Source organism: Scomber scombrus, chromosome 14, assembly GCF_963691925.1.
Source record: "Scomber scombrus chromosome 14, fScoSco1.1, whole genome shotgun sequence".
NCBI lineage: Eukaryota > Metazoa > Chordata > Actinopteri > Scombriformes > Scombridae > Scomber > Scomber scombrus.
Window position 1 is genome coordinate 18,200,809 of NC_084983.1, and position 27,829 is coordinate 18,228,637.

The 27,829-nt window shown below is 39.6% G+C and overlaps 1 protein-coding gene across 1 annotated transcript in view; it reads right to left on the reverse strand.

Annotated features, from left to right (window-relative positions):
* Nucleotides 1-23,767, reverse strand: part of tmem132e (transmembrane protein 132E) — a 115,602-nt gene extending 91,835 nt beyond the window's left edge. Inside the window, exons 1-2 of the mRNA XM_062432828.1 lie at nt 23,689-23,767; nt 22,081-23,041 (exon numbers count right to left, since the gene is read on the reverse strand). Coding sequence (XP_062288812.1) covers nt 22,081-23,041; nt 23,689-23,767 — 1,040 coding nt within the window. The remainder of the gene's footprint in view (nt 1-22,080; nt 23,042-23,688) is intronic.
* Between the last annotated feature and the right edge of the window lie 4,062 nt (nt 23,768-27,829).

Genomic DNA, 27,829 nt, shown 5'->3' on the forward strand with positions numbered 1-27,829 from the left:
CGAAAGACAAATTGAAAGATGTCAAAAAAGCAGTAGAGGCTGAGGTATACTGACTTAAAGGTGAAGCTCCAAAGACAGAATATGCTACATTGCACTCATAATGCAACTTGACAGCGTCTTTCATCAGACTGCTCCAGAGCCACAAAAGACATGAAACAACTGTTTACGTAGAATCAGTGGCACTCCCCATGACTAGTTAACTGACTTTGATGTGTAAAATTGGTATAGTTCCTCATTAGGCATGCTTGTCATGCCTAATTGTATGACAAGCATGCTTAATGGAAAAAAAAAGTTGCTATACTAAATTAACACTGTCTATGGTAATTTAATAGAAAACATTAACACACAGTTTTCTTTTATGATATTATATTAAACTGCAATATACAATAAATAACATATTTTCCTAATAATGTAATTAATAAAAAAATGAATTAATTCAAATACATTTTAAAAAGAAATATCTCAAGAAAGGTGTTTCACTGGTAACCGAAGCTGCCCCTTAGGGATCCAGCCAATGTTTTGATGAGTAACTTGAATACTTTTCCCTGCCTTCACTCACATCTTTTTTATGGTCTATTTTATACAAACACACACACACACACACACACACACACACACACACACACACACACACACACACACACACACACACACACACACACACACACACACACACACACACACACACACACACACACACACACACACACACACACACACACACACACACACACACACACGAACTGCAGCTATAGCTGTGCTGATTACCCACTACCCCTCAGAGGTGTCATCCTTTATGGAGTCATGGTGGAGGCGACCCTAAAGCTCCAGAGTAGATACTGCATAGGTGGCTACTGAAGACAGACCTAGCAAAGATTTTTAAGATGAGACTATAAATAAACGAGTAGGTGGATACCTCGAGAGCATGCTTTGTCACCAGATCTCATCCCAATTGAACACCTATGGGAGGTTTCGGATCCACGTGTTAGACCGTTCTCACCACTGCCATCATCAAAACACCAAATGAGGAAATATATTTTTGAAGAATGGTGTTCATCCCTCCGGTAGAGTTCAGAGACTGTAGAATCAATGGCAAGGTGCACTGGAGCTGCTCCTGCGGCACATGGTGGCCGAACACCACACTCAAACACTTTATTTTGGTTTTTACTTTATTCTATAACTCGTCTATATCTTCCACTTGCCACTGAATTCAGATCAATCATATACAAACACTGGCTTATTGTTCATACTCATCCAACTCCCAAGTGAAGGCTTAAGGACCCTCCTACATTGATCTCTAAATGCTGCACTAATATGAGATGTGTTATGTGGAGATCTGACATGTAGTCTCTATGTACACCCACTCCTTATCCTGCAGTACCTGATGACAAAGATACAGAAGACTGTATGCTGTTTCTGTAGATGTATGTGAATTTGCAAAAAGCATGCTCACATGGTTCGTAATACAAAGATTTGTGGCATGATGTCCAGCTTAGCACCAAGAATGTTATATATCTCATACAGAAACCCTAGCCTGTCTTATGTAGGCACCAAAATGAAAGCCACCTCAGGGAGATGAGATCAACAAGAGGCTTTTAAAACAGGAAACCCACTGGATGTACTGTCTTACTCCACTCATGGTTTAAAAGAAGAGTAGCTATCATGCATCTCTACGAGACACTCAGAGTTGAAATTGATATTGATCCTTCTATGTGACTCTGGGCAAGACACAGAGGAGGTGTGTTTCCAAAAGAAAAAAAAAAAGTGTTGGACTGTTTCTTTAACACTAGCTTTGAGATATAGCAATTTTCACTTGTTCTTAATTTTACATTACAGTTGTATTAGTAATACATGATATTCATTTAAGTTACAGTAGCTAGTACAACTAGTTGAATTTAGGCTACACACTGGACTACATTCATGGTTACCATCATAGGTAATATATGTATCCTCGTGTTGTGTATGTATGTGTGTGTGTGTGTGTGTGTGTGTGTGTGTGTGTGTGTGTGTGTGTGTGTGTGTTCATGTATTGTGCACATAAGATTTGTGAATAATACAAAATAAAGTGTTTCTACAACCTCACGCTTGGCTTTTGCAGAAAGGAAAACAGGGCCAAACAGGGCTCATTATTCATGTCGGTTTCATCCCAAACTAAATTAATGTGAATGTGTTGGAATGTTGCTGTTAAAATAAATGATTTGTCAGTCTGGCTCTAGTGTCAAAACAACCATATAGTATGTTTTCTGTTATGCGAGAGGGAAGAGGAGGCGATTACGGGATAGATTAGAGGAGATGAGAAGAGATGGGGAAATGGTAGATGGTAAAGGTAAATGGTAGAGGAAAACAGATGTGATGAAGGGTAGACTGGTAAGGAGTGATGAGCAGTAAGATGATATATCAAAAAACCTTTTTTAGTTTTGGACAGTCTTTGCTACTGGTGGAGTGTAAGTAATTTGGGCTGATAAATGTGTGTTTCTGTGTGTGTGTGTGTGTGTGTGTGTGTGTTTGGGAGAGCAACACGGACAGAGGGAGTGAAACATGACCATGCTTTTCAGAGAAATACCTCACAGAATGTCCCTTTAAATATCGGATTCAATAACTCAGCAACAAGCTCAAGAATGATTTGTTAATTTACTAAAAAAAAGTGAGCATATGTCCACCCTCATAAGCAACTGTTTTCCTCACTTTTTGCTGACTTTGGACAAAGTATCGAAATTTTAATTATTAATACATCGCCACAGTGAACACATAGTCAATCAATTGAGGTAGAGAAGCGCGTTGACTCGCAAAAACTGAAGGATGGTGACGTAAGACCATTTATTATTGTGTAGCTGATGCTGCTTTTTATTCCAACAGTAAATATCTTCCAATGGTCAGTGTGAGTGCCTCCTTTGCAGATTCAAGGCCGAATCCAGATAGCTCATAAACAAACATGGTGGTTGGATAAAATATCACGCAGGCTGGAGTTTCTGGATTTTAATCTTTCTGTATAATTTCTCATCTACAGTCATAGAAAATTCAGTGAGCTCCTGAATTCTAAACCAAAAGGATCCCAGAGGCAGCAAACTAAGTTTAATTTGCTTGAGCAGAGGCAAAGTGGATGTAATTGTAACTGACCCTGATGATGGGAGAGATTGCTGGTCATTAAACCGTAAAATACCAGCCAGGGTAGGAGATAATAAATCTCAGGCAGGAACGTGAAACTCAGCAAAATCAGCCAAGGCCAGGAATGTAACGGTTTGGAGTTAGTGAAGGACCGAGCCTGAATTTCAATAGTGTCTGTCCCCCAACGTCCAACAGATACACGACTAAAAACTCTTGTATAAGAACACATGCGCGAACACGCGCAGAGTTAGGAGTGGATCTGTTCCTCGCTCGATTATGTGTGCATAAAGCATGTCATATTAACAGTGACAGTGACAGTAACAGCGAGCCACCTCACCCCTTCAAAGCATGAAAACATGAGAGCAGTGAGTTGGAAGAACATCCCAACACCATCGCCCATCATCAAAGTCAAGGCCAGTTTTAAGGTCTACGTTCCATCGAGCACTCACCAGCAGCTTATGAGGCTCTTCAGCTGGTGGACCGACATTTACTTCTCACACAACAAGCTGTATTTCTGCTATTCGGCTGTAGTGTGCAAAAATAGAACATCGTATTCTTATGTGTACCAGGACCTCTATCAAAGTCAAGTTCAGATCTCCTTTCCCTCTCACTCCTACGAAGCACAGCCGAGGTGAAGGCAGCGACAGATATAACTGGATGCCTTGTTTCCTGGCAGCGAGCCACGCTCCACATATGGCACAAATATGGACACGTTCATTGTTCACCTGGACACTTATGTCACTTATGTTCTGCGTCAGTGAATGATGATACAGTAATGCAACACACTGCTACAGGCATTTTAACGCATGAAAGGGCTATGACTCTTGTCTCCAGACTACATGAAAGGGTGATGTAGTGCTGTTGTTTGTTGAAAAAGTAGGACTATTTTTAGATGAGACTGTAGTAGTGATAAAAAACCCACACACACACACATTAAATGTGCATGTTCCACAGCTATTCATTTGGTTTCATGAATTACAATGAGCCGAGTGTCGTTCAGTTAGTGTGATTCGGTGGCCGTTGAGACATTTTCTGCTGAACTATTGTCTGTAGAAGTGCATCAATGTTAAATAAATGTTTGTTAAATGTTAAACTGAGTGGGAGACACATTTGAGAGTGTTGCATGCTGTGCATCAGGAGCAGCAGTTTGTGTCACTTGAAAATGCTGGGCATTTATCACAACAAACTAATAGTAAAGCTTTACATTTATGCTCTTAAAAACCCTATAAAAAGTTGGATTGCTAAAAGGTGGATGTGTGCTTTGGATCTTTGCACAAGAAAACGTGTTCATTCTATTTCAGCTGGAATAGGAGCTGCAAAAATCACTTAGTAAAGCTAGGGCAGGGTATCATTTGAAACCCATTTGATTTGTGCCTCTGTGCATCATTAAAGTTATGATATACAGTGATTTGTGAGTGCTGACATCTCTATTTGTTTACTCTTATAATTTGAAAATGCCCAATACTTTTGCCTATACGATAACCTGAAGAAGAGCTTAAGAGAATTTTGGCAGTGACACCAAAAGTATACTTTTTAAAAAATACATGAACATAAACTTTGGGGAATTGAAAACATTTTCCTACAAATTTAATTTCATGCAAGAAGCCAAAATGTTGTCTAAACACAAGCAGCTGTACAATAACTTTGCTGGCATAAAATCTGTTTAAGCCAGTCTAAAACTGGAAAATGTATGATAAATAAATAAATATCTCATTAAATAATAAGTTAACGAGACAAAAATCTGTCTACGCCTTCAATGTCATTTTTTGGTACTTTGCAATGTTTATCATTAGTACACCAAATAGATGTGAATCAGTCATAGTTAGCTCATAATATACCAGGAAAGCTAACAAACTAGCTTTAACTACACACAAAATCAAGATGGTGATTGGCTCCAAGGCAGATAATGAAATGTTTGGTAATTCAGCAGAGAGGAGACATTTCTTAACTTATTTTATCCCTATTCGTCATTTGCAGCTGACAGGTGTGTTTCCACATAAAAAATCTTGCCCAGTGAAGCTGCAACTCTGTATAACATGATCAGTGGTAGATACAGCGGGCCCAGGTGTTTGAGCTTGGTAAACACAAACTATTCCCCTCGCCTTCCTCAACACAGAGCCCCGAGGGAGGCAGCACACAACCGCCACGACACCGAGAGGTGGGCAGCGAGGGTGTTAGGGATCTGTTGTCAGTTCCAATTGGCTTGGTCTCCCACATCAAGCTCTCTGAGGTCCACTAAGGGAGACGAGTCAAGCACCTGCCTGGTTGGGGACAGATAGGGGGGCAAACTGAGAGCTGAGTTGCCTTCACATACTCAGCCGCACTGCCACCTCGGTCTGCTGGTTTCGTTAGACTTCAATTAACTGCAGCAAATGATAAGGGGGGCATTGATGCTGCTTAACAAGTTAATGCACATGCTGTGTACTTAAGAGTGCTTCAGTTAGAGTAACAGATGATGCTGGTTTTGCACTTTGTCTTTACGTAGATGCAGCACTGAGTCATTATATTTGGACTATTTTAAATCATAGGACACTTCTGTGTCACCGATCATGTTCCTTAATACTCAGTTGTGACAGTAGACAAGCACCAAAATGGCATTTGTTGCACAAAAGGGCTCTGTGATGTTCTGGGCAGTGAGAGCTGGCTGAATTACTACATAAGCCATTCACTGTGGCTGAGAGAGAACATGAGCTGAAGCCAAACAATCCACCACCACTCACTATGAATTCAATTCCAATGTCTATTTCTACCTCAGGTTTCAACGGAAGAGAATAATTAACCCCCCTTCTGGTGACATGTAGCAATTTCCTTAAGTAAATGAAGCACTAATATTCTGAACAAATGCATTCAGACACCTTTCTAGGCTTAGCCTTGTTGCCTGGTAACTGTTTTATAAAAGAATGGTAAATCCTGATTTGATCTGGAGGCGATATATTTCTGAATTTATAATCCCACATCATCGGATCACACGAAAACAAAATGATCCCCTTTTAAATCTTTGTGTGATCCAATGCTAAATAATCTATATGGAATTACTAAAGATTTTAAACAGATGTTGAAAACCCCTTTAGGAAAATGTTACTTTTGGAGTGGTTCTGTATTTGCGTAATATTTAAATGCATTTAGAGTAAACACTCACTGAAGTATACTTGGGAAAAAGAAATGTCACCATTTTAGGTTTGGTTAATGCACTTGCTTAATTGTTGTGTTCTTGTATTTCAACATTAATCCTTGAGCATTTAATTCTTTGCAGTCTACAAACACTATGGTTTAAAAGTAAAAAGCTGCTGATTTGATTCATCCTGCTTTATGCTGTTATACTCAGCTTTTTGACTCTCTCTATCATGTTGGCTCAGTTACACAGCAGACCTAGCTAAAAATATATTTTCTGAAAGGAGTATCAGTCGCTCTCGTGCCAACTGGATGATTTTCTTGTCAAAATGATTTTGCACTGCAAAAAATATGACTCATTCTGATCTTCAAACCTGGTTCTCAAAGGATTAAAGGGTTGATGTGAATACAGTTACGCTATCAGCTTTCCAAAGCAGTGGCAGGTTCTGTGTAAGTGAATGACAAATCAGGTTGCGTGTGAGGGAAATAGAGTGGAGTCGAGGGCGGGGGATCATGACAGAAGGGTTTTTCCCTAGAGGAATTTATGGAGTATCACATTTCATAATTACTGCCATTACATAGATTTTCTATCAATTATGAAACATTTAGGATTGATACATGTGCCCGAAGATGAAGTGCACCCGCTGTTAACATGTATGTAGTTAGTTAGTGGAAATACAGGGCTTCAGGATAATTGCTCCTCTCACAGGAAATGGTGAAAGAGAAGATGGGACTGAAAGTCTCAATTTAATAGATTACAATAAATAGATTACAGTGTAATATATATATCCAATAGATTACATGTTTACATAGATGGCATATAAATAGTTTTACTCTTGATTCATATTCGGTTACATGTGTCATACAACTTTTTATATAACAGACAGTATACCTACACACTTTTGATGCAGGCAATGTAGCTGGTTTGCCACATTAGTATGCTTGTAACGGGAGGTTATGTTTCAGCAGTTCAGTGACAACGTTTTACATTTGTGTTGTTTAGTTTGCTTAACTATTAAAAATGACCTAAGTGACCTACTGAGAACCACAAATTTCAAAGCTGTGTGATATTTGTAAGAATCTGAACCTCCACACGACCTCATAATAAAATAATGAAAAGAGATTGAAACGTCACTTTTACTGAAGCTGTTCCCCTGTAGGTTTGAAAGGCATGCTACAGCACATGCTGTGAAGGAAAATGGAGTCAGTAAAACTGTGGTACCTACTGTATCTTGTTGGGTATCGATTACTTAAATAAGCACCAATGCATGATATGGTGTCCAGGTGAAAACAATGGACACAGTGGAACAAATGTACTTAATCTAATAGCAAAAGCACAGAACAAAGGGAAGCTGCTTACATTGTCATACACAGATTTTGTGTTTGTTGTTTAATCTACAATCGGATTTTTAGTTTGTTTATTTTATTTTTTTAAAGTTTGAGTGTTTGTAGAAAGTTCCTCATGTATGATGAAACTATGATTGAAAGGTGATTTTGAACGAAACTGCTGACTGACAGGAACCATATTTGAAGTTACCTCGTACATGAGCCAGTCTATCAGAGGCAGGGTTTTCTGTGACCATGGTGTAGTAATTATCTTGATATATACTCACAAGATGTCTACTGTAGAACATAATACTCATCAAGCAATGAAGGTATGGGGGTGCATGTGCATATAGATTAATTAAGCTGTTTATTGTTTATTGATATAAAAAAAACACATTTTTCTCAGTTTTCCCTTGTGTTGATTGCTTTAATATGCAAGACCTTTCCATGTTTCGAATCTTGGGTAGGGGTCAGATTCATTTAGCGTAGCCTCCACTCTGTGGGCTGTGACACTCAGTGATTATTGTGGTCCTTAGCTGTTGCTTTGTGGGTGGGAAGCGAACTAATGGAGGCTATTTTGATGATGAAGTAATTAACTGCAGTCAGTACAAATACTAAGTTGTTAAAAGTTCCAACGGCAACTTTCTTACCAATCACTCACAGCCAATGAAAGGGAAGGCAATAATGATCCAGGGTGAGCAAGATAAGACATTATATTCGAAATAAACATTGCAAGTTTTGTTTAATTTTTTCAACATGTGTCCTACATTTTACTGACCAACAACACACTGCCAATGAATTAACACGCCCCAACAGTAGTGATATTATCTAAAATATTTAGAGGAGACATACAACATGACGTACTGTAGCAGGTGCAGGTCAAAGTTGTTGTGCATCCCAAGATCTTAGCAATGAAGTTAATAAGTATGATGGACAAAACTGCAAAAAACAAAATCTAGTTTGTGGGGCGTGGGGGGTGGAAAGGAGTTTTCCTTCAAGAACAAAAAAATTAGAGAAAAGCCTTCAAGCCTGAGCCTGAAATAACAACACTTATCTGTCTCACTCGGTCCCACTGCTGCAGGATGCTTTCTAGTGCTACAACAAGAAGAATTGCTTTCTTAAACAAAACACTTCCCACAGAGGAATAAACACAGACAACCACACTCCTTAAAACCCCAAGCACCGAGGAGAATTATGTTTCTTGGATATATTACCAATCCACTTCATACACACTACTTTAAAAATTAAAACTTTCATGTATGCCCATTTCAAGCTGGGTCAATTCAATGCTACCAAATGATTTTAGGAGGCACTGCCCACTTTCTTTTAAATGTAAAAGAAAAGACAATCTGAATGTGAGGGTTCATGACTTGGCACAGAGCTGTGAGGCTGGAGTGCTAAACAGCCATTAAAGAGCCATGGAGGGCACAGCAAATGGCCATAACAAATATGTCCTAGTTTGCTTGGAGGCATCAGTTTTGAGGAGTGTGCTCAAAATTATTCTAATTAAAATCAGTCTAACATAACAACCTCCCAACAGCGGGAACCTCCACTCTGGAGCCCACTCTTCCCCCGAGAAGAACAAAGAAATAAGATGAAAGAAAAAGGTTCACACATGGTGGTATGAAGAGCCGGGCTTCACTGCGTGGGGGTAGAATGCAGGTGGGTGGGGGCACAGCCAGCATGCAGCCTGGGATGCTATCAGACAATTCCTACACATAATACTGACCGCATATAAATGCAATTTGCAGTTGTTATGCGTCACCCCGCCATTGTTAAAGAGGTACAGTAGCAATAGCCAGAGGCCAAAAGCATCACACTGTGTAACTCCCTTTGAACTCCCTTTAACCCCCTCCACTACAGCATACATTATGTTTACAAAAGAAAATGGTTCCCATTGGAAAAAGGCACTTATTATCTTGGCATAGCTTCTTAGCCTTGAGGTTGTATGGTAGGTAAACTGGGTCAAAGGCTATTTCAAAAGAGTGGTTAATTTGATTAATTATAAAATATATTTGAGATTGACATTACATGCTTTTTGTGATTTCCTTTCATTCTGATACTGTTATGATGTCGGAAGTGTATGTTAGGTATACACTAAAAGGGAGCTCTGAATACTCTGTTACTAATGTTTCCTCTTCCTCCTTGTGATGACCAGAAACGACCATCTGTTCTGTTGTCATTGTTACTGAGGTTGTTCACATTTTCTTATCATATATTTCGGGTTGGATTTTAGCTAGAACATCATCGGATCATCAGTAGGTGGCCTTATAGAGACAATAGCTGAAGTGAGGGGCTTCATAAAGTGCTAGTATGAGATAAATAATCTGTTTTGTTGTGGTGTAAATCATGCAAATATATTCCAGCCATGGGGATATTCTTGCAAGGCTGCATGCCATTGTAACATTTTCATTACAATTTGACAACTCTCTAAAGCAGGTTTCATGGGAATATTGACACTAAAAAAGAGGCTTACCTGTACAGGTTGAGAAGCTTTGATTTACTGTATTGTTAAGTCCTGCTGTAATATTAGCTTCTATTGATACATAATAATGTGCAAATTCAAACGTGGTTTCCAGGTTGTGAAATAAAGTAACTACTAACTTGGAGTATAACACCAAGTAGTAGCAGCAGGATTCTTTAACCTCAAAATCAATGTGTTATTTGAATTGTGAATTGATGAGTTAAGAGTAGGAACTAATTTTGGAGCTAACTGCACCACTCCATTTTAGTCTGAGTCTGCATGTGAAGGTCTACATGTGACTGAGAAAGCACCAGGCTGTATATGCATCCCAATTATGTGCATACTGTATGTATATGACCACATGGTGAGCTGTCACAGAGAGTGTATGGAAAAAACAGTACAGCACTGCAGCCCAATAGTGTAATGATATTTATCTTTGTCTGGCATTTCTTGCAACAGGGCCTGGCCTATCCTTCAGCTGCAGGTTAGTCCACTTGGGAAATATTGTAGAGTGATGCTTGGAGTCCAGCCGTGTCCTGGCCAGTCAAAGGTTATACCGCCTGTGTCACTTCCTAGATAATAATTGTAGATCATCATTTAGAATTCCCCTTAAAAAGACCCGGTGTGACTTCAACTGTCTATGTGCCAACTGGATGTCCAGATTTCTGGGCCGAAAGACAACTTGATATAAAATTCCACCAGGCAAAAAGTAATTGACTTTTTCCATTTCTGTGATATGGTGAAAACAAGCTGAAGGAAAATGTTAATTTCAGGCAATATGACTTTTCTTGTGATTGCATGCCAAAATACTTGAACACTATACTACAGTATATTGGCAAGCAGGGAGTGCCATACATTGACTTAAAAGCTCTCTGCCCCTCGAGTACATCACTGCAGATGCTAGAATGAATATTGCCTGTTTCAAATGGAAATGTGGTGGGTAAAAACGTGACTGGGAATATCATGCAAATTGTGCCACAAGAAGGGAGTGGGAAAACCAATTCATGCATTTACAATCATTAGATTAGCAGTCCTGGATGGTGGCCATATTTTATGAATATGCATTAACCCATTCGTGACTTCATCAAGATTTCTTCTATTGAGATTGGCCAGCTTCCCTTGTGCTCACAATGCATTATCCTACCCATTATTCATTTACCATTACCGCCATTATGCTGCATAATAGGAAGAGAACTTCTGCCAAGGTGCATTTTTGTCGGCATGGAAGAGCATGGCTCTGGCTTCAAGAGGCCGCCATAAATAAAGCCTTATAACCAGCTTCTGTTTCATTCCTTCTCAGCACTGTTGTGACTCCAAACCATCCAGTGTTTACAGTGAATACAAGGCTTTAACTCCATAACGCATCACAAATGGTCCGTGTTAACATCTTGGACAGCTTAAAATTACATGGGACTTTTGTTCTTTTTGGATCAATACAAAGTAAAAGCTTTAACTTTGTTCTTCTCGTCAAATAACCCCTCAATTACTTCATGTCCCAATATTTTGCACAACTGTATATGATCCAAAAGAGTCTTGCTCTCAGGAATCAGAAAATAGTGCATCTCTTGATCTTTGTGTACAGGATTTGTTCAACTTTGCAAATAATAGCTGCAACGAATGCTCACTCAAGACAGAGAGAACATCATTAAAATCAAAAAGTTAGCTGTGGGGGGAAGATGCAACGTCTCCACCCCACTGCCCCCTTTGAAACTGGAGCCTACTGAGCAGTACAATTCTTCACGCTGGGTAGAGCCATGTCTATTACTACAGACTGGCTCGGCAAATCTCTTGGCAGGCATCATAAAAAAAGCAGACAGAGGGAGGGAGGAAGGGAGAGATAGTAATAAAACCTCACCAATTTCTGTCTCTGACAACATGAAAAAGGGAGGGACAGGTAAATGGAGGCTGCCTGCAGTGGAAAATATGGCTTATCTTAGTCTTGTCCCCTAAACCCCTAAAGGTTTTGAAGATAACCACATAAGGCTATGTGTGTTGGAGGAGGGCTGCTTTGTGCAAGTAGAAAATGATCTAATAGAGAAGGAAGGGGGACAGAAATGTGATACTGACTGAGAAATATGATAACCTCTCGGGACAGATGCCTCACTACCTGCCTATCAAGCTACACATCTTCCCATCGTCTGATATTCCACATTGCATTTCCCTCACGGAATGTCATCCAATCATGAGCCGAAATCTGCTATTAGATAAAAAAGCAACAGAGAGTGAGCACATTCTGCCTCTCGTTTATTTCTTGAATAAAGTTATGCAACATCCATTTCATAGCTGTGTCAAAAAAAAAGCAGAGACTTCCTTAAACTCAATAACTGATTACAGCACATTTAGCAGCACTGTCTGCAGCCAGAAACTTCTTGATGAATTAATCAGTTTCTCCCAGACGCGTGGGGTAATTTGGTCCACTCTTCATGCAGAACTGCTGTTAATCAGGGACATTTGTGGCTTTCTGAGTATTAAGAGCTCATTTAGATTTTTTTTTTTTTTAAGTTCATCTTTTGACTCATCTGCCCATAGAGACTTGCTCCAAATGTGCTTCCTGGTAAACTTGACATGATAATTCATATGACAGTATCTATCCTTCTACTCTGCCATGAATCCCATTTTTTATTTTGTGAGTTTTTTAATAGTGGAGGCACAGCTCCAGAGTGAAAGTGACGAAAGTTCTGCTGATACTTAAATGTATTAATACATTTTCTTATGACTTTCTGGGTGAGTTGCTCTTGGGAGATATTTTGGTAAGATTGGCATTTCAGAGATGACTTAACACCTCATGTCTCAAAATGTATCTACATATTTTATTAAACCATTAGGAGACAACATTTTGTTCCTGGTTGAATCATAATCTGCTCCGATGGTCAAGATAAATTAACCTTCAATTTTAATCTGTCGTAAGATTTGTAACTTTGCTCCTCTATTTCCTCAGATTGTGTCCTGACAATTTTTATTATGATGATAAGAGCCATGTGTTATCAAAATTAAAGTACATCAGAAAACGGTGGCATGAATTGGGTTTGATTGTTAACGCAAAGTCAGAAATATGCACAGAATGTCGTTGTAGACAAGTTGTTATTTCATTTGTTCTTGTTTTCAACACATGTAAGATGCTCCTTTTCTTCTGGAGTCACACATTATAATTAAGATGTCTCATAAAATCATCCTTTTCCCTACATTGTCATCTCTGCCACCATCATCAGGACTATTCGAGACAAAAAGGTCAAAGATTACACGGACTGAACTACAGAAATAAATACAGTGCGTTGGTCGTCATTCCTGGTGAGACGTCACAGTATTTCACACCTTCAGCTGCAACACAACCAAACACATTTTCTGGGACGCTAACACTCAGCATAAACCTGTCCAGCTGAAAACATAGAATATTATTTGGAAAGAGAACCAACACGCTTGGTGACAAAAATGAATATACAAAGATGAAAACGTTAACATAAGCATGTGCAGTCAAATGAAAAACTCAATTTTTACACCTGACAACTGCTCGTTTGATTACCTGGCAGACCAAGGAAATAAGGAGCTCTGAGCTTCTTTCAATTGTCTCTCAGGGTCTTTCTAAAACTAACACAGTCTGCAGGGGATCTGGCAACATTCAAATATGAATTGGAAAAAAAGCAGAAAAAAGCACTGAAAATCCTTGGGTCTGTTTGTGTTTATCCATCTGTCAAGACACAGATATTTGAACAACTTACTTCCAAAAGCATGAGACCTTTGTGAGCATATCAATGATTTACTATATATAGAAAACCCTATCAGGGGTACAGCAAATTGAAGCAAAGAAGTTGATATAATGAAATGAGTGTTAAATGAAGGTTTTCATGCTTCAGTGGCTCAAACACTACCGCAATCATTAGACCAATGCACCTGAATGGACAAAATAATGCTGCACATGTCTGCGAGGCGGAAATTTCATTGCCAAGATTATCTCTGGATGAAAGTGTTTAAAAACCAAATAGATGCAAAAGAACCAAGCAGAGGGTTTGACTGAACAGCACCCGGTAGTATTTCTACATCATATTAATTAATTTAAAAGGATTAATGAAAGCCATTTACACTACACAAAAACCTTCACACAGATACTTAGCAGTGGGAATAGATGATAGGGATGAAACTGCAATTTTCTCCCAAAACATACGGTTTTTAAATCATGTGACGTATGGTGAAAAAAAAACATATGTGAAATTATTTTCACACAAAGCCTAAGCACATCACAAAGGTCCAGCACAATTAACGCTGTTAACTAGTTCAGTCAAGTTTGATTAAGTGGTTAATTTGGGGAAAAAAGCTCTGATTATGCTCTCTTCTTGATGTCATTATTACACATTTTCCTATTGTGTAGCTTGATATTTGGCTTCTTTGGAAACTTTGAGATCTTTTCTAGGATTAATTCTGTGGCTTTGAACATTTTTTTTTCTCCATTGTGGGTCCAGCCGGGTTGATGAGGTTAATGAATAAGAGCTGAAGTATACGTGACTGATCATGGTAAAAGTGCAGAAATGTATGTGCCCCGATGAAAATGTGATACTGAGATGAGAATGATCTCTCCTGGCTGACTATGTTAACAAATGTGAATAATATAATAACAAGGCTGTACTGACATGAATATGCAGACACAGCATGTGTAAATGCCTAATGGCTTTACAGCTGTATACTTGACCCAGATGAACTCACTGGGTTTGGTTTGAGTTAAACAGGATGTCTAATTTAATTGGGTGTACTTAGGTCACTGTTTGTTTGTCTCAGTAAAAACTAAAAAGGCATTCATACAAAACCAGCCTAACACTCAAAGACATGCTGAGCACACCAAAAAGCCCCCAAAAGATATGGGTTTAAATTAAAAATCTCTCAAGCGGATAAACCTAAACAATGTTACTCAGCTTGCCTATTCAAGGTTAGAAAAGTGCTGAATTACTTTAGTGGTAGCCAAGCAATGGAATAAACTTACAACAATATCTGCATTTCACCTGGCATGCAGAGCTGACTCAGGCAACTTTCTTTAGGCATTAAAAAACTAACTTGAACGGAAAACAGCCAGTTTCATTAAAATCTTGGCACATACAGTGTATCCCACTTTTGTGATTTGTGCCAAAGGCCTTAAAGAGGAGATCCACATACATCAAAGTTTGTGATGGTAAATACTTTCTACTCCTGTCCATGACCTTCAATAACTTCCTTGACAATAAGTAAAATAAAGGAAGAAGAAAAGAAAGGAAGAAAGAAAGGCGTAGAGGCACTAATATTAGTGGTGCAGTCCAATATGGCCTGCATTGGAGAAACTCCTTTTTATTTTATCATTGTGAAAGTGGAAACACTTTAAGGCGAGAAACACTCTCCTGACCTCTTCCTCTTTTATCGGAGATGAGTGCTGATAAACAGCAGTTCTCCGTGTCACCCGATGTGTCCTGACAAGACGGCCCGTGGCAGTGGCATCACTTCCCGAGTCATACGATCTGAACGCGTGCACGCTTCACGGCGAGAGGTGCTGACATTTCCCATCAAAGCATCGGGAAAAGATGAGCCGACACTGACAGCAACAATGAGATGTGGGACACGCAGCGGAGAGAGACCGCAGAGCTGGCAGGAAACAGAGGCTGAGGTCAGGAAGTCGCTGTGTTCCCTATGAGGCGCAAGCTACCATCTAGCTGCCGGGGATGAAGCCACTACTGCTGAATGTGGGTCACTCTCCCTGGCATCCACTACGCCTTCTCTCCTCAAGCCTTTATTTGGAGCCAGGGCATTTGAATACCGCATGTTGTACCCAAGGCTCTGACGTACTACACTGTTTCCAAGAGTCTTGTACCATGCACATTGATGAGCATAATATAAATATAGTTCATGTGTGAGTACTTCCAACGAAACCCTGTTTACTTCAGCAAAAATCTCAATGAGTCACCAAAATCTAAATTGGCAGCTCATCACTGACTAAATTGCATGCAGTGACCTAGCTGCTGTTTAAAGCCTTATTCAGGTTAAGCTATTTACACGAACCTTTGAAATCCAGCAACCGAGTCTCCATATGAATGAGCACAACGTTTCTGGCTGCCTACCAGCTGCAGCTCTTTGGCACAGCGAGGTTAGTTCTAGTAAAAGTTGAAATAATTATCATTTCATTACCAATGATGGTAGTTAGTGTCTGTTTTTGTAAGTGCGTTGAAATAAAAACTTACTTATAACCTGACTATGATGTTCACAGATGGCACCCTATAACTGATACAGGGGTGAAAGCGCATGTTGTGCCACATGGTGCGCCAACACATATGCTTTACCCAGTAACTTTTTAATGATCTGACAGATTGTAAAGCAGCAGACATTGCAGTTTTGGCTCATTAAAATGAACTTCTGTGTCACTGTATGTGTATGAGCTCCAAGGAAAAGCCTTATGTTGGACCACTCAGTCTTTATGAAGAGGTCTTTCTATGACTCGTTACAACAGGTTTCCTCCCATGTACCCCTGCTGGGCCTCTAGCCAATCAGAAAGCTTTTGACAATAAATTGGGAGACACTGGGAGAATAAAGTGCATTGGGAGACAGATTTTAGTAAATGCATCTGTAGAACTGATGCTCAGTGATGAGAAATGACTGTACAGGCATTTGAATAATTTATTGGCCAAAGCTTTATATTTTGAGGGAAAATTGATTACTTGTCCTTGAGGCTGACAGATAGCCCCAAGAGCTTGGAGTGACAGCAGAATAAAAAAAGATATATATTATATATATTTTGGAATTAACTGAGATTTGAAAGCTTTTTCTTTATTATTGTCTGAGTGTTTCTATTCAAGATCAGAATATGGAATTGTAGGGGTGAAAATATTGTTTGACCAGTTTTGAAACTCAACATTACAGCCATCATTTTACGACTCCATGGAGCTGCATTATTAGACTTTTTTAAAATCAGTTTGTTTGTTTTTGTTGTTTTTTTGCTCTACTTTGGTCCTGAGAAAAGAGAAAAAGAGCTAATCATTAACCTTGTTTGTGTGCTATTTGGTTGGTTGCTTTATGTTGAAAACTGCTGCCTACTGCAGGTGGAAATAAGGCTAATGAGAGCTGACTGGAAAACAAAAAACAATGGGCTAAAAGAGGCCCTGAGATCAGTCTGTGAATCCATCTCTACCAATAAAATATGTAGTAATATTGAAAAAAAAAAAGTGTGAACCATTATCTATAGTTGGTTTCATAATGACAATATTCCCTAGATAACTTCAACCACTGCTCATGATTCTACCCAGGACTTGAAACCATTTACCACCAAAAATCATAGTTCAGTGTAAATGGTACACTGTGGGATACTTGATATTTCACCAGCTATTTTGGTGTAAGCCATGCAGTTAAAAACTCAATGCCATTTTCTTTTGGCACTACATTACTCGGGGATCACATAATTAGTTTATCCAGTGCTGTGACACAATATTTTTTTTAAATGTAACTAAATTTATTCCAAACTAACCATGAATGCACTATGAGATACATCACTTTCTATCCACCACCAGACCTTTCCTGTAAAATAACTACATGACGAAAGGTGGAGTAGATTTCATCAGCTGGGCATTGATGGAATCACTGTTGTGTTTGCATATAAATCTGTGACAGAGACTAAGAAAAATATTTATTTACAATGTGTGGAAATCCTGCAGATGATTAAAGACTTTTAAAATGCAAAGGAAACTCATCCAGAAATGCAATATCAGTCTGCTCCATGACAAACACAGCATGCTAGATAACATTAGATACAGCCAGTCACACATATTATTATTGTATTGCCATAGTTACCAAGTTTGTCACACCGCTACCTCTCTTCTTATTGCATGACATGCACTCATGCAGGTGCACACAGTGTAGGTTTTACTGCTAGTGTGGCTGCAGGAAACAAGGGAAGATTCCATAAGTGGCCAAGTTCTGTCCCTTGACTTCCCAGCATGCCATCATCGACAATAACAAGTCAACATCTTCAAAGCTGGATGACTGAAAAGGAGTAAAATTGAAAGGAACGACAGAGTCAAAGGGGTAGTCAAAGGAGGAAGCGGAGGCCTTCTGATGCATCTTTAAAAACTGGGTTTTCTTCTCCCTGTCCCATCTCTTTTTTAACTCTCCTGTTTTATCACTCCTCATTTGCATCCCTGCAAGGGACCCAGAGAGTCAGCCTGCCTAAGAATTGCAGTGGTGTATGGATGCCAGCATGGTCAGCTAAATGTTTCAAGAGGCAGGGGAAATGACAAAGCCTCCCCCTCGTACTACAAAGCCTTGCTGTAACTTTGTCACACCATGTCCTGACTGAGAGACTCCCACAGACGCTCTTTTCCCTGACTTAATGAAACTATTTTGTAATCTAGATTTATGATGAATGAGTACATCAATAGAAGTGAAGAACACAGTCAGGCAGAGACTGTATGCTACTGTATGTAGGACTTTATGAGAATATAATATCATGACTGACACTAGATCAGGCATTTTTACAGAGGGGGGTGTAAATACTGCTCTGGCGGCGTAAAGACAAATGCTTGGGATTCCTGAGGGTTGGGACTTTGATAATGGATGGTTAACACTCTAGTCTGGCTACAAGAAGTGACCTTTAAGTATACACACAAAACCCAACTCCAAAGAATTCTTTAATACATTCATTTTAGATTTCAGCAAACCTCATGACCCTACTGACGCCCTGAATGTGTTGCTTACTTTCTTCACATACTACTGCTGTGGACACAATGGCGGGTTCAACAAGTAAATCAACAAGTGGCAAATGGGCCAGTGTGGCCTTTAGTTCAGCTTTTCTGAATAAGAGTTACAGTGGCTGCTTAAGCTTTAACTGTCTTTCTTCTAAACTGTGGAACAAACTCCTCTTGGATCTTAGAACAGCAAACTTCCTAAAGACCTACAGTATCTTTTTAATGTGGGCTACCTTTATTGTTATCTATTTTAATGTTGTATCATGCTGTGATTAAACTTTTTTACTGATTGTTTACTTATTTACTTTCATTTTAGTTTTTTGCCTAACTTTGTTTTTGAGCTTGTTTTGTAAAGCACTTTGGGCTCCATTGTTGCATGAAATGTGCTATACAAATAAAGTCATTATTATAATTTTGTTGTGTTGTTAGGGCCTTAATTCTTCCAATGAATGCATTCTGATGTCTATTATTTGCAATAAACGAAGTGCTGTTGGCATTATTATCACATCACTCCACAGTCAAGACTCATTTTGTTGATTATTCATGAAATTATATACAAGTCTTTGGTACCAGTAAACTCTGTGAATTACTCTGGCTTTAAAAAGATCATATCTAATACATTTCTCATACCAAATCATTAGTTTTAGTTAGTAGTTATTACACTAGACAACCATGTTTTTAGGGTGACACTGTGCTTTGAAGTGCTCTTTGTAAGATATAATTTCACTACAAAGTATTGCATGAACCGATTCCTAATTTTTTCGGATGGTAACACAAAAACTGATCATTGTTCAATGCATTTTTTTTGTGTAAACTGCTGTGGCCAAAGGAATAGTAAAAAAAAATGTCTAACCAGAGTGAATGTATAGGTAGACTCTGTATTCACAAATCCATCATCAAGCTTTTATGAAGTTGTTTTTAGAGTTTTATCATGGGCTAAGAGAGATAATTATTTCAAATGTTATTTTAAATGTTGACTGGAAAAGCTCACTATTGCCAACATTTAGAAAAAAACAGCACTGTTGTATCTAAAGAAATGTAATTTCAGTCATATGTGTACATGTTGAGTTGTTCAAAAACCTGTCTATGAAATCTAACAGGTTTCATTAAAAATACAAAAAAGTGAACGGATGCTTGGCATCTAATCTGATTTACTATTAATGCACTATTTCTTAAGGCAGATTTTCTTTTTGGTAGTGATTAATGAATAACAGAATCTGAAAATCTCTAAAAGGTGTGTAAGAGATTCTGTTAAGATTACAACAATCATATTAACAGTGTGATTCATCATTGGTCCTGAGTCACGTTTCCAGCTGCCTTCATGCCTACAACCAGAAAAAACGACCTTCCTCAATGTTTGTCAAGTGCAAATAATCTTTTATTCTTTAACCCGGAATATTATGTTGACATCTGAGTTCTGTAAAGAAATGCAGAGACGAGAGAACAGAGCTGAGCCTTATGTTTCCTCAGTCATTGGCATAGCTCATTTTTGCCTTGGGCCCCCCCAGCAGGTTATTCTGGCCCTGGAAATACTCCAGTATACAGATATATTCAATCAATGTGTAGTATATCGATTAAAGTATAAAAACGGAAGCAAATCAAACTATGTTGGTATTAACTAGTCCTAAACGCATAGTAAACACATAGTAAATCTAACTAAAACACCTAAGAAGATACAGATTATTTCTAGATGCTTGTACCCAGATTCAATTCTATTATTTTAATTTGAGGGGATTTTCCATTTACGTGCCAATAAAATTAAGAAATGTATAATGCACTGGCAATATGAGTATGATCTCCTATCTAAATTCAAAAGAGGTCAAAACTCAAGCATCATTTATGGTTACAAGAACAAGGCCTGTGTGTTGTGTCATCTTTCCACTGTCGACACCATCACCCCTATGAAGGCCACAAGCTGAAACATGTTGGTGTCATAATAATGATGAAGTAGTAGGTAAAGTCCCGACTCCCATAAACATACAATCATTCCTTTTATTTCAGTTCTAAAGGTGTTCAATTTAACCCATTAAATGCTATTTCATAGTTCATAATGGAGATGAATATGTTATAGAATTTGATGTTATGCTCAAAGATTTAAACTGCAGTTTAAAAAATGCAAGTTTCATACATTACCATTTTTTTGGGCATATCTTAACTTTGACTGGCATGTAAAAAATTAAAAATGAACAAAGGCTGTTGGACAGTATACAGATATAGGTATCATTAGTATGTGCTCAACATCTGTGCAAAAAATGATGAAAAATAAATGATGCTAATATTGGCGCCCACATTGTGGATTCAGTTTGTTCTCTGCTACAGTAATACTGCATGAGCATGAAATACCATGGGGTACTGTAAGAGGGCATTTCAATATGTGATCCACAACCATTATCTGGTCAAACAGCATAGACCTTGTGCTTTTATACACAAACTGCTTTGAGCAGCAGTTCACTGCAAATTATTCATACAGTCCTGTCCTGAGAGAAAAAGGCATCTCTGGATGTTAAGCCACCACTTCAAAAAGGTGAACCTATAGTGCTGCTACGTTTTAACCCTGTCCTCTTCTCTTTACTTTACCTGACTGTAATTACTGCTGGCACATGACTTGGCTCAGTAAAGGAGACATTAATGAGAAGGATGAAATATGTGATTACATGCTCATTTGGCTGTTTAGACCTAAAATGAGAGTAAATGGCATTGCAACTCACGTGCATGAAAGACCAAGACAGAGATTATTGCATGGAACGGGATTACATAATGTTGGCCACACTTACATGCACACCGTGATCTCATGCTATCACAAAAATGCTGCAATTAATTTTGAGGTTATGTAAAAACCTTTATCTAATTATGCTGTTTTGAATTAGGCTGATTATGAAGCCTGTAATGAAGACATTCAATGCCATGATAATTGTTCCATTAATGGAGGGCTATTTGGACAAGAAAATCCTACATGTCTTATAAGCCTGTCTAATGGGGACTTCACAAGATGCATGCATTCACACTGCGTAGATTTGTTTACATGCCTTACTTACGACATGCTTTGTCTTACTGCCTTAAGTGTAAACCTTGGACAAATTGCAGGCTATTACATGTGAGCATAATTATAAAGGGAGACATAAGCCTACAATTTATGACAGGGAGGAAATGACTTATGTTGGCTCTGGTCTACTGGGAAGTATGCAACTAATCTATACATAAATAATTATTTCGTACATGATTGCATCTAAGAGGGAAAATTCACAGACTGAGCTGCTGCTTTGCATGTAAACAGGTACATATGTGAAAGTAAACACATTTAAATGTGACATTCAGGGTGGAAACAGAAAGAATCTGGAAGGAATCAGACCACAGCCACTATGTTATCAGATTACACTTTCAAGGACTTACTTGAGGGTGAACTGTTCAACAGTGGAGTTTGGCATCAAGTACAGGAAGATTTTGAGGGTCTCTCCAGGCTTAAGGGGCTTCTCGGGCAGCCTGAGGAACATGTTCTTGTCTAACTGCTTGTCCACCAGCAGCTGCTCTTGACTGGCCTGGTACAGGCTGATGCTTCCGATGCGCAGCAGGGGGTGCTGTGACAGAGGTTCTCCCCTGGAAACACCACCAGCCCTGTGACCTGAACCCTCACTGCACTCCCCCTCCAGATTAGGCTCATGGAGTGTGTAGTAGAGTTCAGCCTGCAAGGTCTCACTGGTTAGCCCATCCAAGAGCCCATCACTGGAGCCTTTCCTGCGACCCAGTGGAGCCACGTTGGTGTTAAACCAGGATGGAGGCAGATCCAGCTGGGCCAAGCACTGCGCCAGGTTGCCTTTCATACGACAGGAGGTTTTAATTTCACGCACATCTCGAAAGGCGTGCAGGCGGACGCAGGGCAGCTTGTCCTGAGCCTTGAAGTCATCCCAGTCGCGGCCAGCAATGTAGAAAAACACCTGGACAGTGGGGTTGTTGGAGAAGACCCGCGCCTGGACAATGAAGGCTCGCACTTTCCAGTTGACTGTCAGCTGGCCGGGAATATCCAGTGGACTGGTTGGCTGGAGCAACTCCTTGGACAGGGCCTGGTCCCGGGCAAAAGGCCCAAAGCTTATGTTAATGGCAGGGAGGTCTTTTGTCTGGAAAACCACAAAACTCTCAGAGCGCTGCAGCGGGTGTCCAGTGCTGGGACTGCTCTTACTGCTGCCGCCAACTGTTTGTCCTGTGATCTGGGCCTCCCGCAGAAAGAAAGCCAGCTGTGCATTGGACATTTTGAAGTTGGCGGGCAGGTACACATTGGGTGGTGAAGGACTGGCCGTCATCGCAGACGAACTGAGGAGGGCATCTGAGCTGGTTGGGGAGATTTCACCTGCAAGAGCTGTGAAAAGAAGGAGAAGAAAGAAGTTTTGATTTTTATCACTAACTTTGACAGGAATGAAAATAAATAAGAATTACAAAGTGTGACCAAGAAAAAGATGCAAAGACGAGGGGTCAATGAAAGTAAAGAATAAATGGAGGTATAAGCAGGAAGTCATAGAGGTCTGCTCCTCTCAGTCTCAGTACAAGGGCAGATGTGAGGAAGTCAAGATACACTATTCAGATGATAACTGGTCAATACATGTCAAGCATCCAGAGCACATGCTATCCAAAGAGACATGTTCACATTAACGCGGTGCAATGCAAGTGATATTTTTCTAAGACGTAACACATCCAAGCAGTATTTGTCGCCAATCAGTATTTGTTCACCAATCCAGACTGGAACACATACACACCCAAAATTCTTTCAAATCTATACAAAATGACCAAAATGCAAAAATCACAAATAGAAACAAATATTCAAAATAGGGAAAATGGGGAAAAAAATAATCTTTGTGTTTGTATTTGAACACTGGTACATTGTTATTCAATGTACTTTACTGCACTTGTTGAGAAAAACAAGTCAACATAGTTTAACAACTAAGTAACTACACTGAAATCGAAATAGGGCAAAATCATCACAGAACAAACAGAATAAATGTGACATACTTATCAAAATTACCCAGAGCTGAGTACAAAAACATAGTTGCCTGTCCCCATGGTCCAAATCATAGATTAAAAGTCCCATATTCCAAATAGTTTTATCATTGAAATCGCATCCTTTAAATCTGGAAAAATGAGGATCTTTTTTTTTTTGAATTCCCAAAAAGGAAAGCCTCTTCAAAAGGTTGTGTTACTCAGTGAGTACTCCACAGAAGTTTGGATCCTTTTTTGGTTCCTCTTAAGAAAATCTTTGTCATGTATTGCAAAAGAAGAATAAATGAGGATGAAAAAAAGAAAAAACAGCAATAGACTCCAGCAGTTCTTCACTTGGTCATGTTCTTGTTGCTGGCTACAAAGGTTCCACCGAGCTTCTTGAACTTGTGCTTATCTAATTCTCCGTGGCTTAGGTCTTGGTTTAAGAGTAGTTCAGACCCACGCAGCAGCTCTTTCAATCCCAGACTGAGCATGGCTCCAGGACAGACTCTGATAGACAGGCAGAGCCTCCTCCCGGTTGGTGGGCTGTACGGGAACTATAGACAAAGCCTTTGACACCGCCCCATCTTGCCACACCTAGTCTCTAGTCTATAATCACCATTTTAGCTCGCGGTCAGAGCTAAGACACACAGCCCTCAGAGAACTCGACTTAAACCACACACACACAGACACACACCGACACACACATGGAGGCGAAAGAAATAACACTCTCCAGCTTGATTCATCCTCTCCCTCTGGACGTGTTCAGGCAGACTCATATGTGTGTGCATGGAAGTGTGTGTATAAGGGCTGGGAGTGTGTGAGTGAGTGTGTGTGTGTGTGAGAGAGTTGGGGCGGGGGGTGGATGTATTGCTTGAATGCCTCCAGGCAGAGCGAGAGAGAGTAAGAGAGTGAGAGGGAGAAGGGGAGAGGGAGGGATTAGGTAAAGATTATTGATGAATTAGCCTAGCTCTCCTTCCCTTCATCTCCTCCTTCTCCTTCTTTCCCTCCTCCTCCTCCTCCCCCTCCTCCTCCCCACATTTCGTCTACTTTAGCCCCATGAGAAATCCATGAGAATGAGGGGATGCCGGTTGGAGGGGGAGGGGTATCTGGACTGCCTCACTGCTTTACTCACATGTGCCTGGAATTCCCATAATAAAAGAGAGAGAGGGATCCGTGGATGTGTGTGTGTGTGTGTGTGTGTGTGTGTGTGTGTGTGTGTATGTGTGTGTGTGTGCGCGTGTGTGTGTGTGTGTGTGTGGGCCCCATAAACTGAATGGCAAACAGTGGGGGCAACAAAAGATGAAGCCATAGCCCGCGGAAACATCCCGCACTTACAAATGAGCAGTCGTAGTCATAGTGAAGACCGGAGGAACTATAATGATAAGAGAAGCTACTTAGAGGCTGTCTGGTCTTTATCAACCAAAAGCTCTCTACCTCACAGGAATGTGTATGTGTGTATGTGTGTGTTTAGAAAAAATGAGCTGCTCTTCCCTTGATTTATAGTTAAGCGACACATATTCCTACTTCCTTAAGGGTTCCTCTATCAGAGAACCATGTGCATTCATCTTACTGCATCAAAACGCAGAGCCACAATTCAGATCTGCCACCATAACTGTATATTTTAGTAGTCACTTGACAACGTTATAAAATGATGGAAGTGTGTGACCAATTCTAGCCTCAGGAAAGAGAATATGCATAGTCGGTATATAGGGATATATACCTACTATCCCTGCCAATGTTAATATTAAGGAGGCATGTTTTTTTTTTCTTTTTAAAAAGACATTGGAACAGCATTACCCACTGCTTTGCTCAAATTTATCTCTCTATGTCTAGAGGCAGCAGTTGCCTAGAGCTCCGAGAAACCTTGAATCCTCAGACCTGCTGGGACTTTTAAAAGTGAGTGTGCAACGCTGCTTCCTGCCTCCGCAACTAATGTCGTGGTGGCCTTGAGCAGGGCACTTGAAGGAATGTGTCTCAATGTTTTCCGCGAGCACCTGCTGCTGGTCAAACAGCCCAAAAGAAAAGAAAAGAAAATGCTTGCTAGTGTTTTTAATGGTATCCTTTTTTTAAGCAGTTTGCTTCTGACTCTGCGCTGTTGACTGACTCTCTCTCTTGCATCTGTTCATTTAAACACAGGGATGATGAAGGGGGATATCAGGAAACTCATGGTAAACACCAAACAGCTTGCCTATGATGCGATTTCAATGTGTGAAACCCAATAACAGCACAATATTTGGCTGTTTGCATTGCCAGTGATCTGCACTATAATCCAGCTGTTAGATCAACAGGCTACAGCAGGAATGTGACGTAGGCGTTGCATTTAACAATGTGAAGCAATGATCGTATGGCTGGTAAAATACACAAACATTTCTCAAATTCAAAAGTAGAAGATCTCTCCTCTCACTGGACTGATTGTAACTTGTTTCATTTGTACATTTCACAACAGTACAGACTTAATGCATATTACCAGTATCTCATATTAAAATAAGATTAAATTCCTTTAAACAGTATCAAAATATGTCACACTGTGGTGGTCATGGAGATGTTTCTTTAAAGGTGTGATGCTCCTGTGAATGCTCTTAACAAATTCTAGGTTTCCAAAAGCATGGAAGTGGCCACAAACTTGGACACCATCTCTGAAGAGAGCAAGTTGCATTTGTCCTTTGTCTGTTGACAAAAACTTTGCTTTCTCCACTTTCCGATAAATGTGTATTAACAGCATGTTAACAAGTGTGTTGCGTTCAATGTGTTTCTGTTACTGTTATAGCTAGACCAATAAAATGCAATAGGAAATACAATGTCTGACACAACTAACTGCAGATATATTGGTGATGATGTAGATTTTGGTTAGCAGGTAAGAGGAAATTGCACTATGGAAATGCAAAGCAGAGACATTGTCTTCATTACATTGTTTGCCACCAGAGAGTACCGACAAGTGGATTTTTCAACTGTGAAATTACCCACTAAATAAGCGTATGTATCAATCTTTTTTTTAATCAATGGGATCCATATAAGGACCAAGAAATCAGGTGACATAATATAATGACATTGTTTTTTTGTTTTTTGTTTTTTAAGAAAAAAACTCCCAAATCAGTCAGTATATTGTTATATATTCTGTACTCTATAAACTATAATTTACTAATACAACTGTGTGGATTAGTTAGTTACTGTATGGGTTAGCATGCACTAACATTGTACAACTTTCATACAGTTGACAAACTGTCCATAAATACAGTGTACTCCCTCATGCAGTGGTAGAATAGCTCAGTGGCTAACAGCAGAAGACTTGCGGTGTTGCTGGACAAAAATACGCTGCAGGAGTATATTGAATACATTGTGCCAAAAGTAACAATGGTTTGTTGACTATGTCGAACCCCTGAAAACTGTGAAGGAATATTGACACTGATACTTTCATCTTATCCCTGAAGGTCACCTAACTACTGCATAGGAGTCTTTAAATCCCTTTCAAATACAATGAAACTGTGCAATGACAATACATGCATTGAATGCCATCTAAACAAATCCTTGCCCCTTGCTCTCAACCCTGAGGCCTTGTGGTGTCATTTGAGAAGGTGATTACAGCCTACGATGCATCAGGGTGCTCTTGTCTCATTTCAGTCTAACATCATTGGGTAGGTGGGTTTGAAGGGGAGCATGGACACAGATGGGCTTCCAGTGTGAAACCCTATCGCCTTCCTCTTCCACTTGATGTCCTATTAGACCTCAGGCCAAATTGAATTGGATTCTCTTCCTGTTGTGCTCCCATTACGTGAAACATCTGTTCTGTGTGTATGTGTGTGTGTGTGTGTGTGTGTGTGTGTGTGTGTGTGTGTGTGTGTGTGTGTGTGTGTGTGGCGGGGCATTGAGTGGGTGTCTAGTCTGAGGGCACTTTCTATTCATCAGATTACTTTGTTTCATGTCAATTAATGAAAGTATCGGGCCACTTTGACACTGAAACAGACCTTTTTCTACTTCTACTTTCATGCCAATAAAAGTCTGCAAAGACAGACGCTTTACATAAGAGAAAACAGTAATGATCCCAACAACAGTACTGCTGATTTATCCAAGTGGAGAAATGTAATAATCAATCCATTTGTTCAAGTACAATAATAAACGTTTAAACACATACAAGGCAAGCTTTTTTTTCTCTGAATGTAATTTAGAAAACATT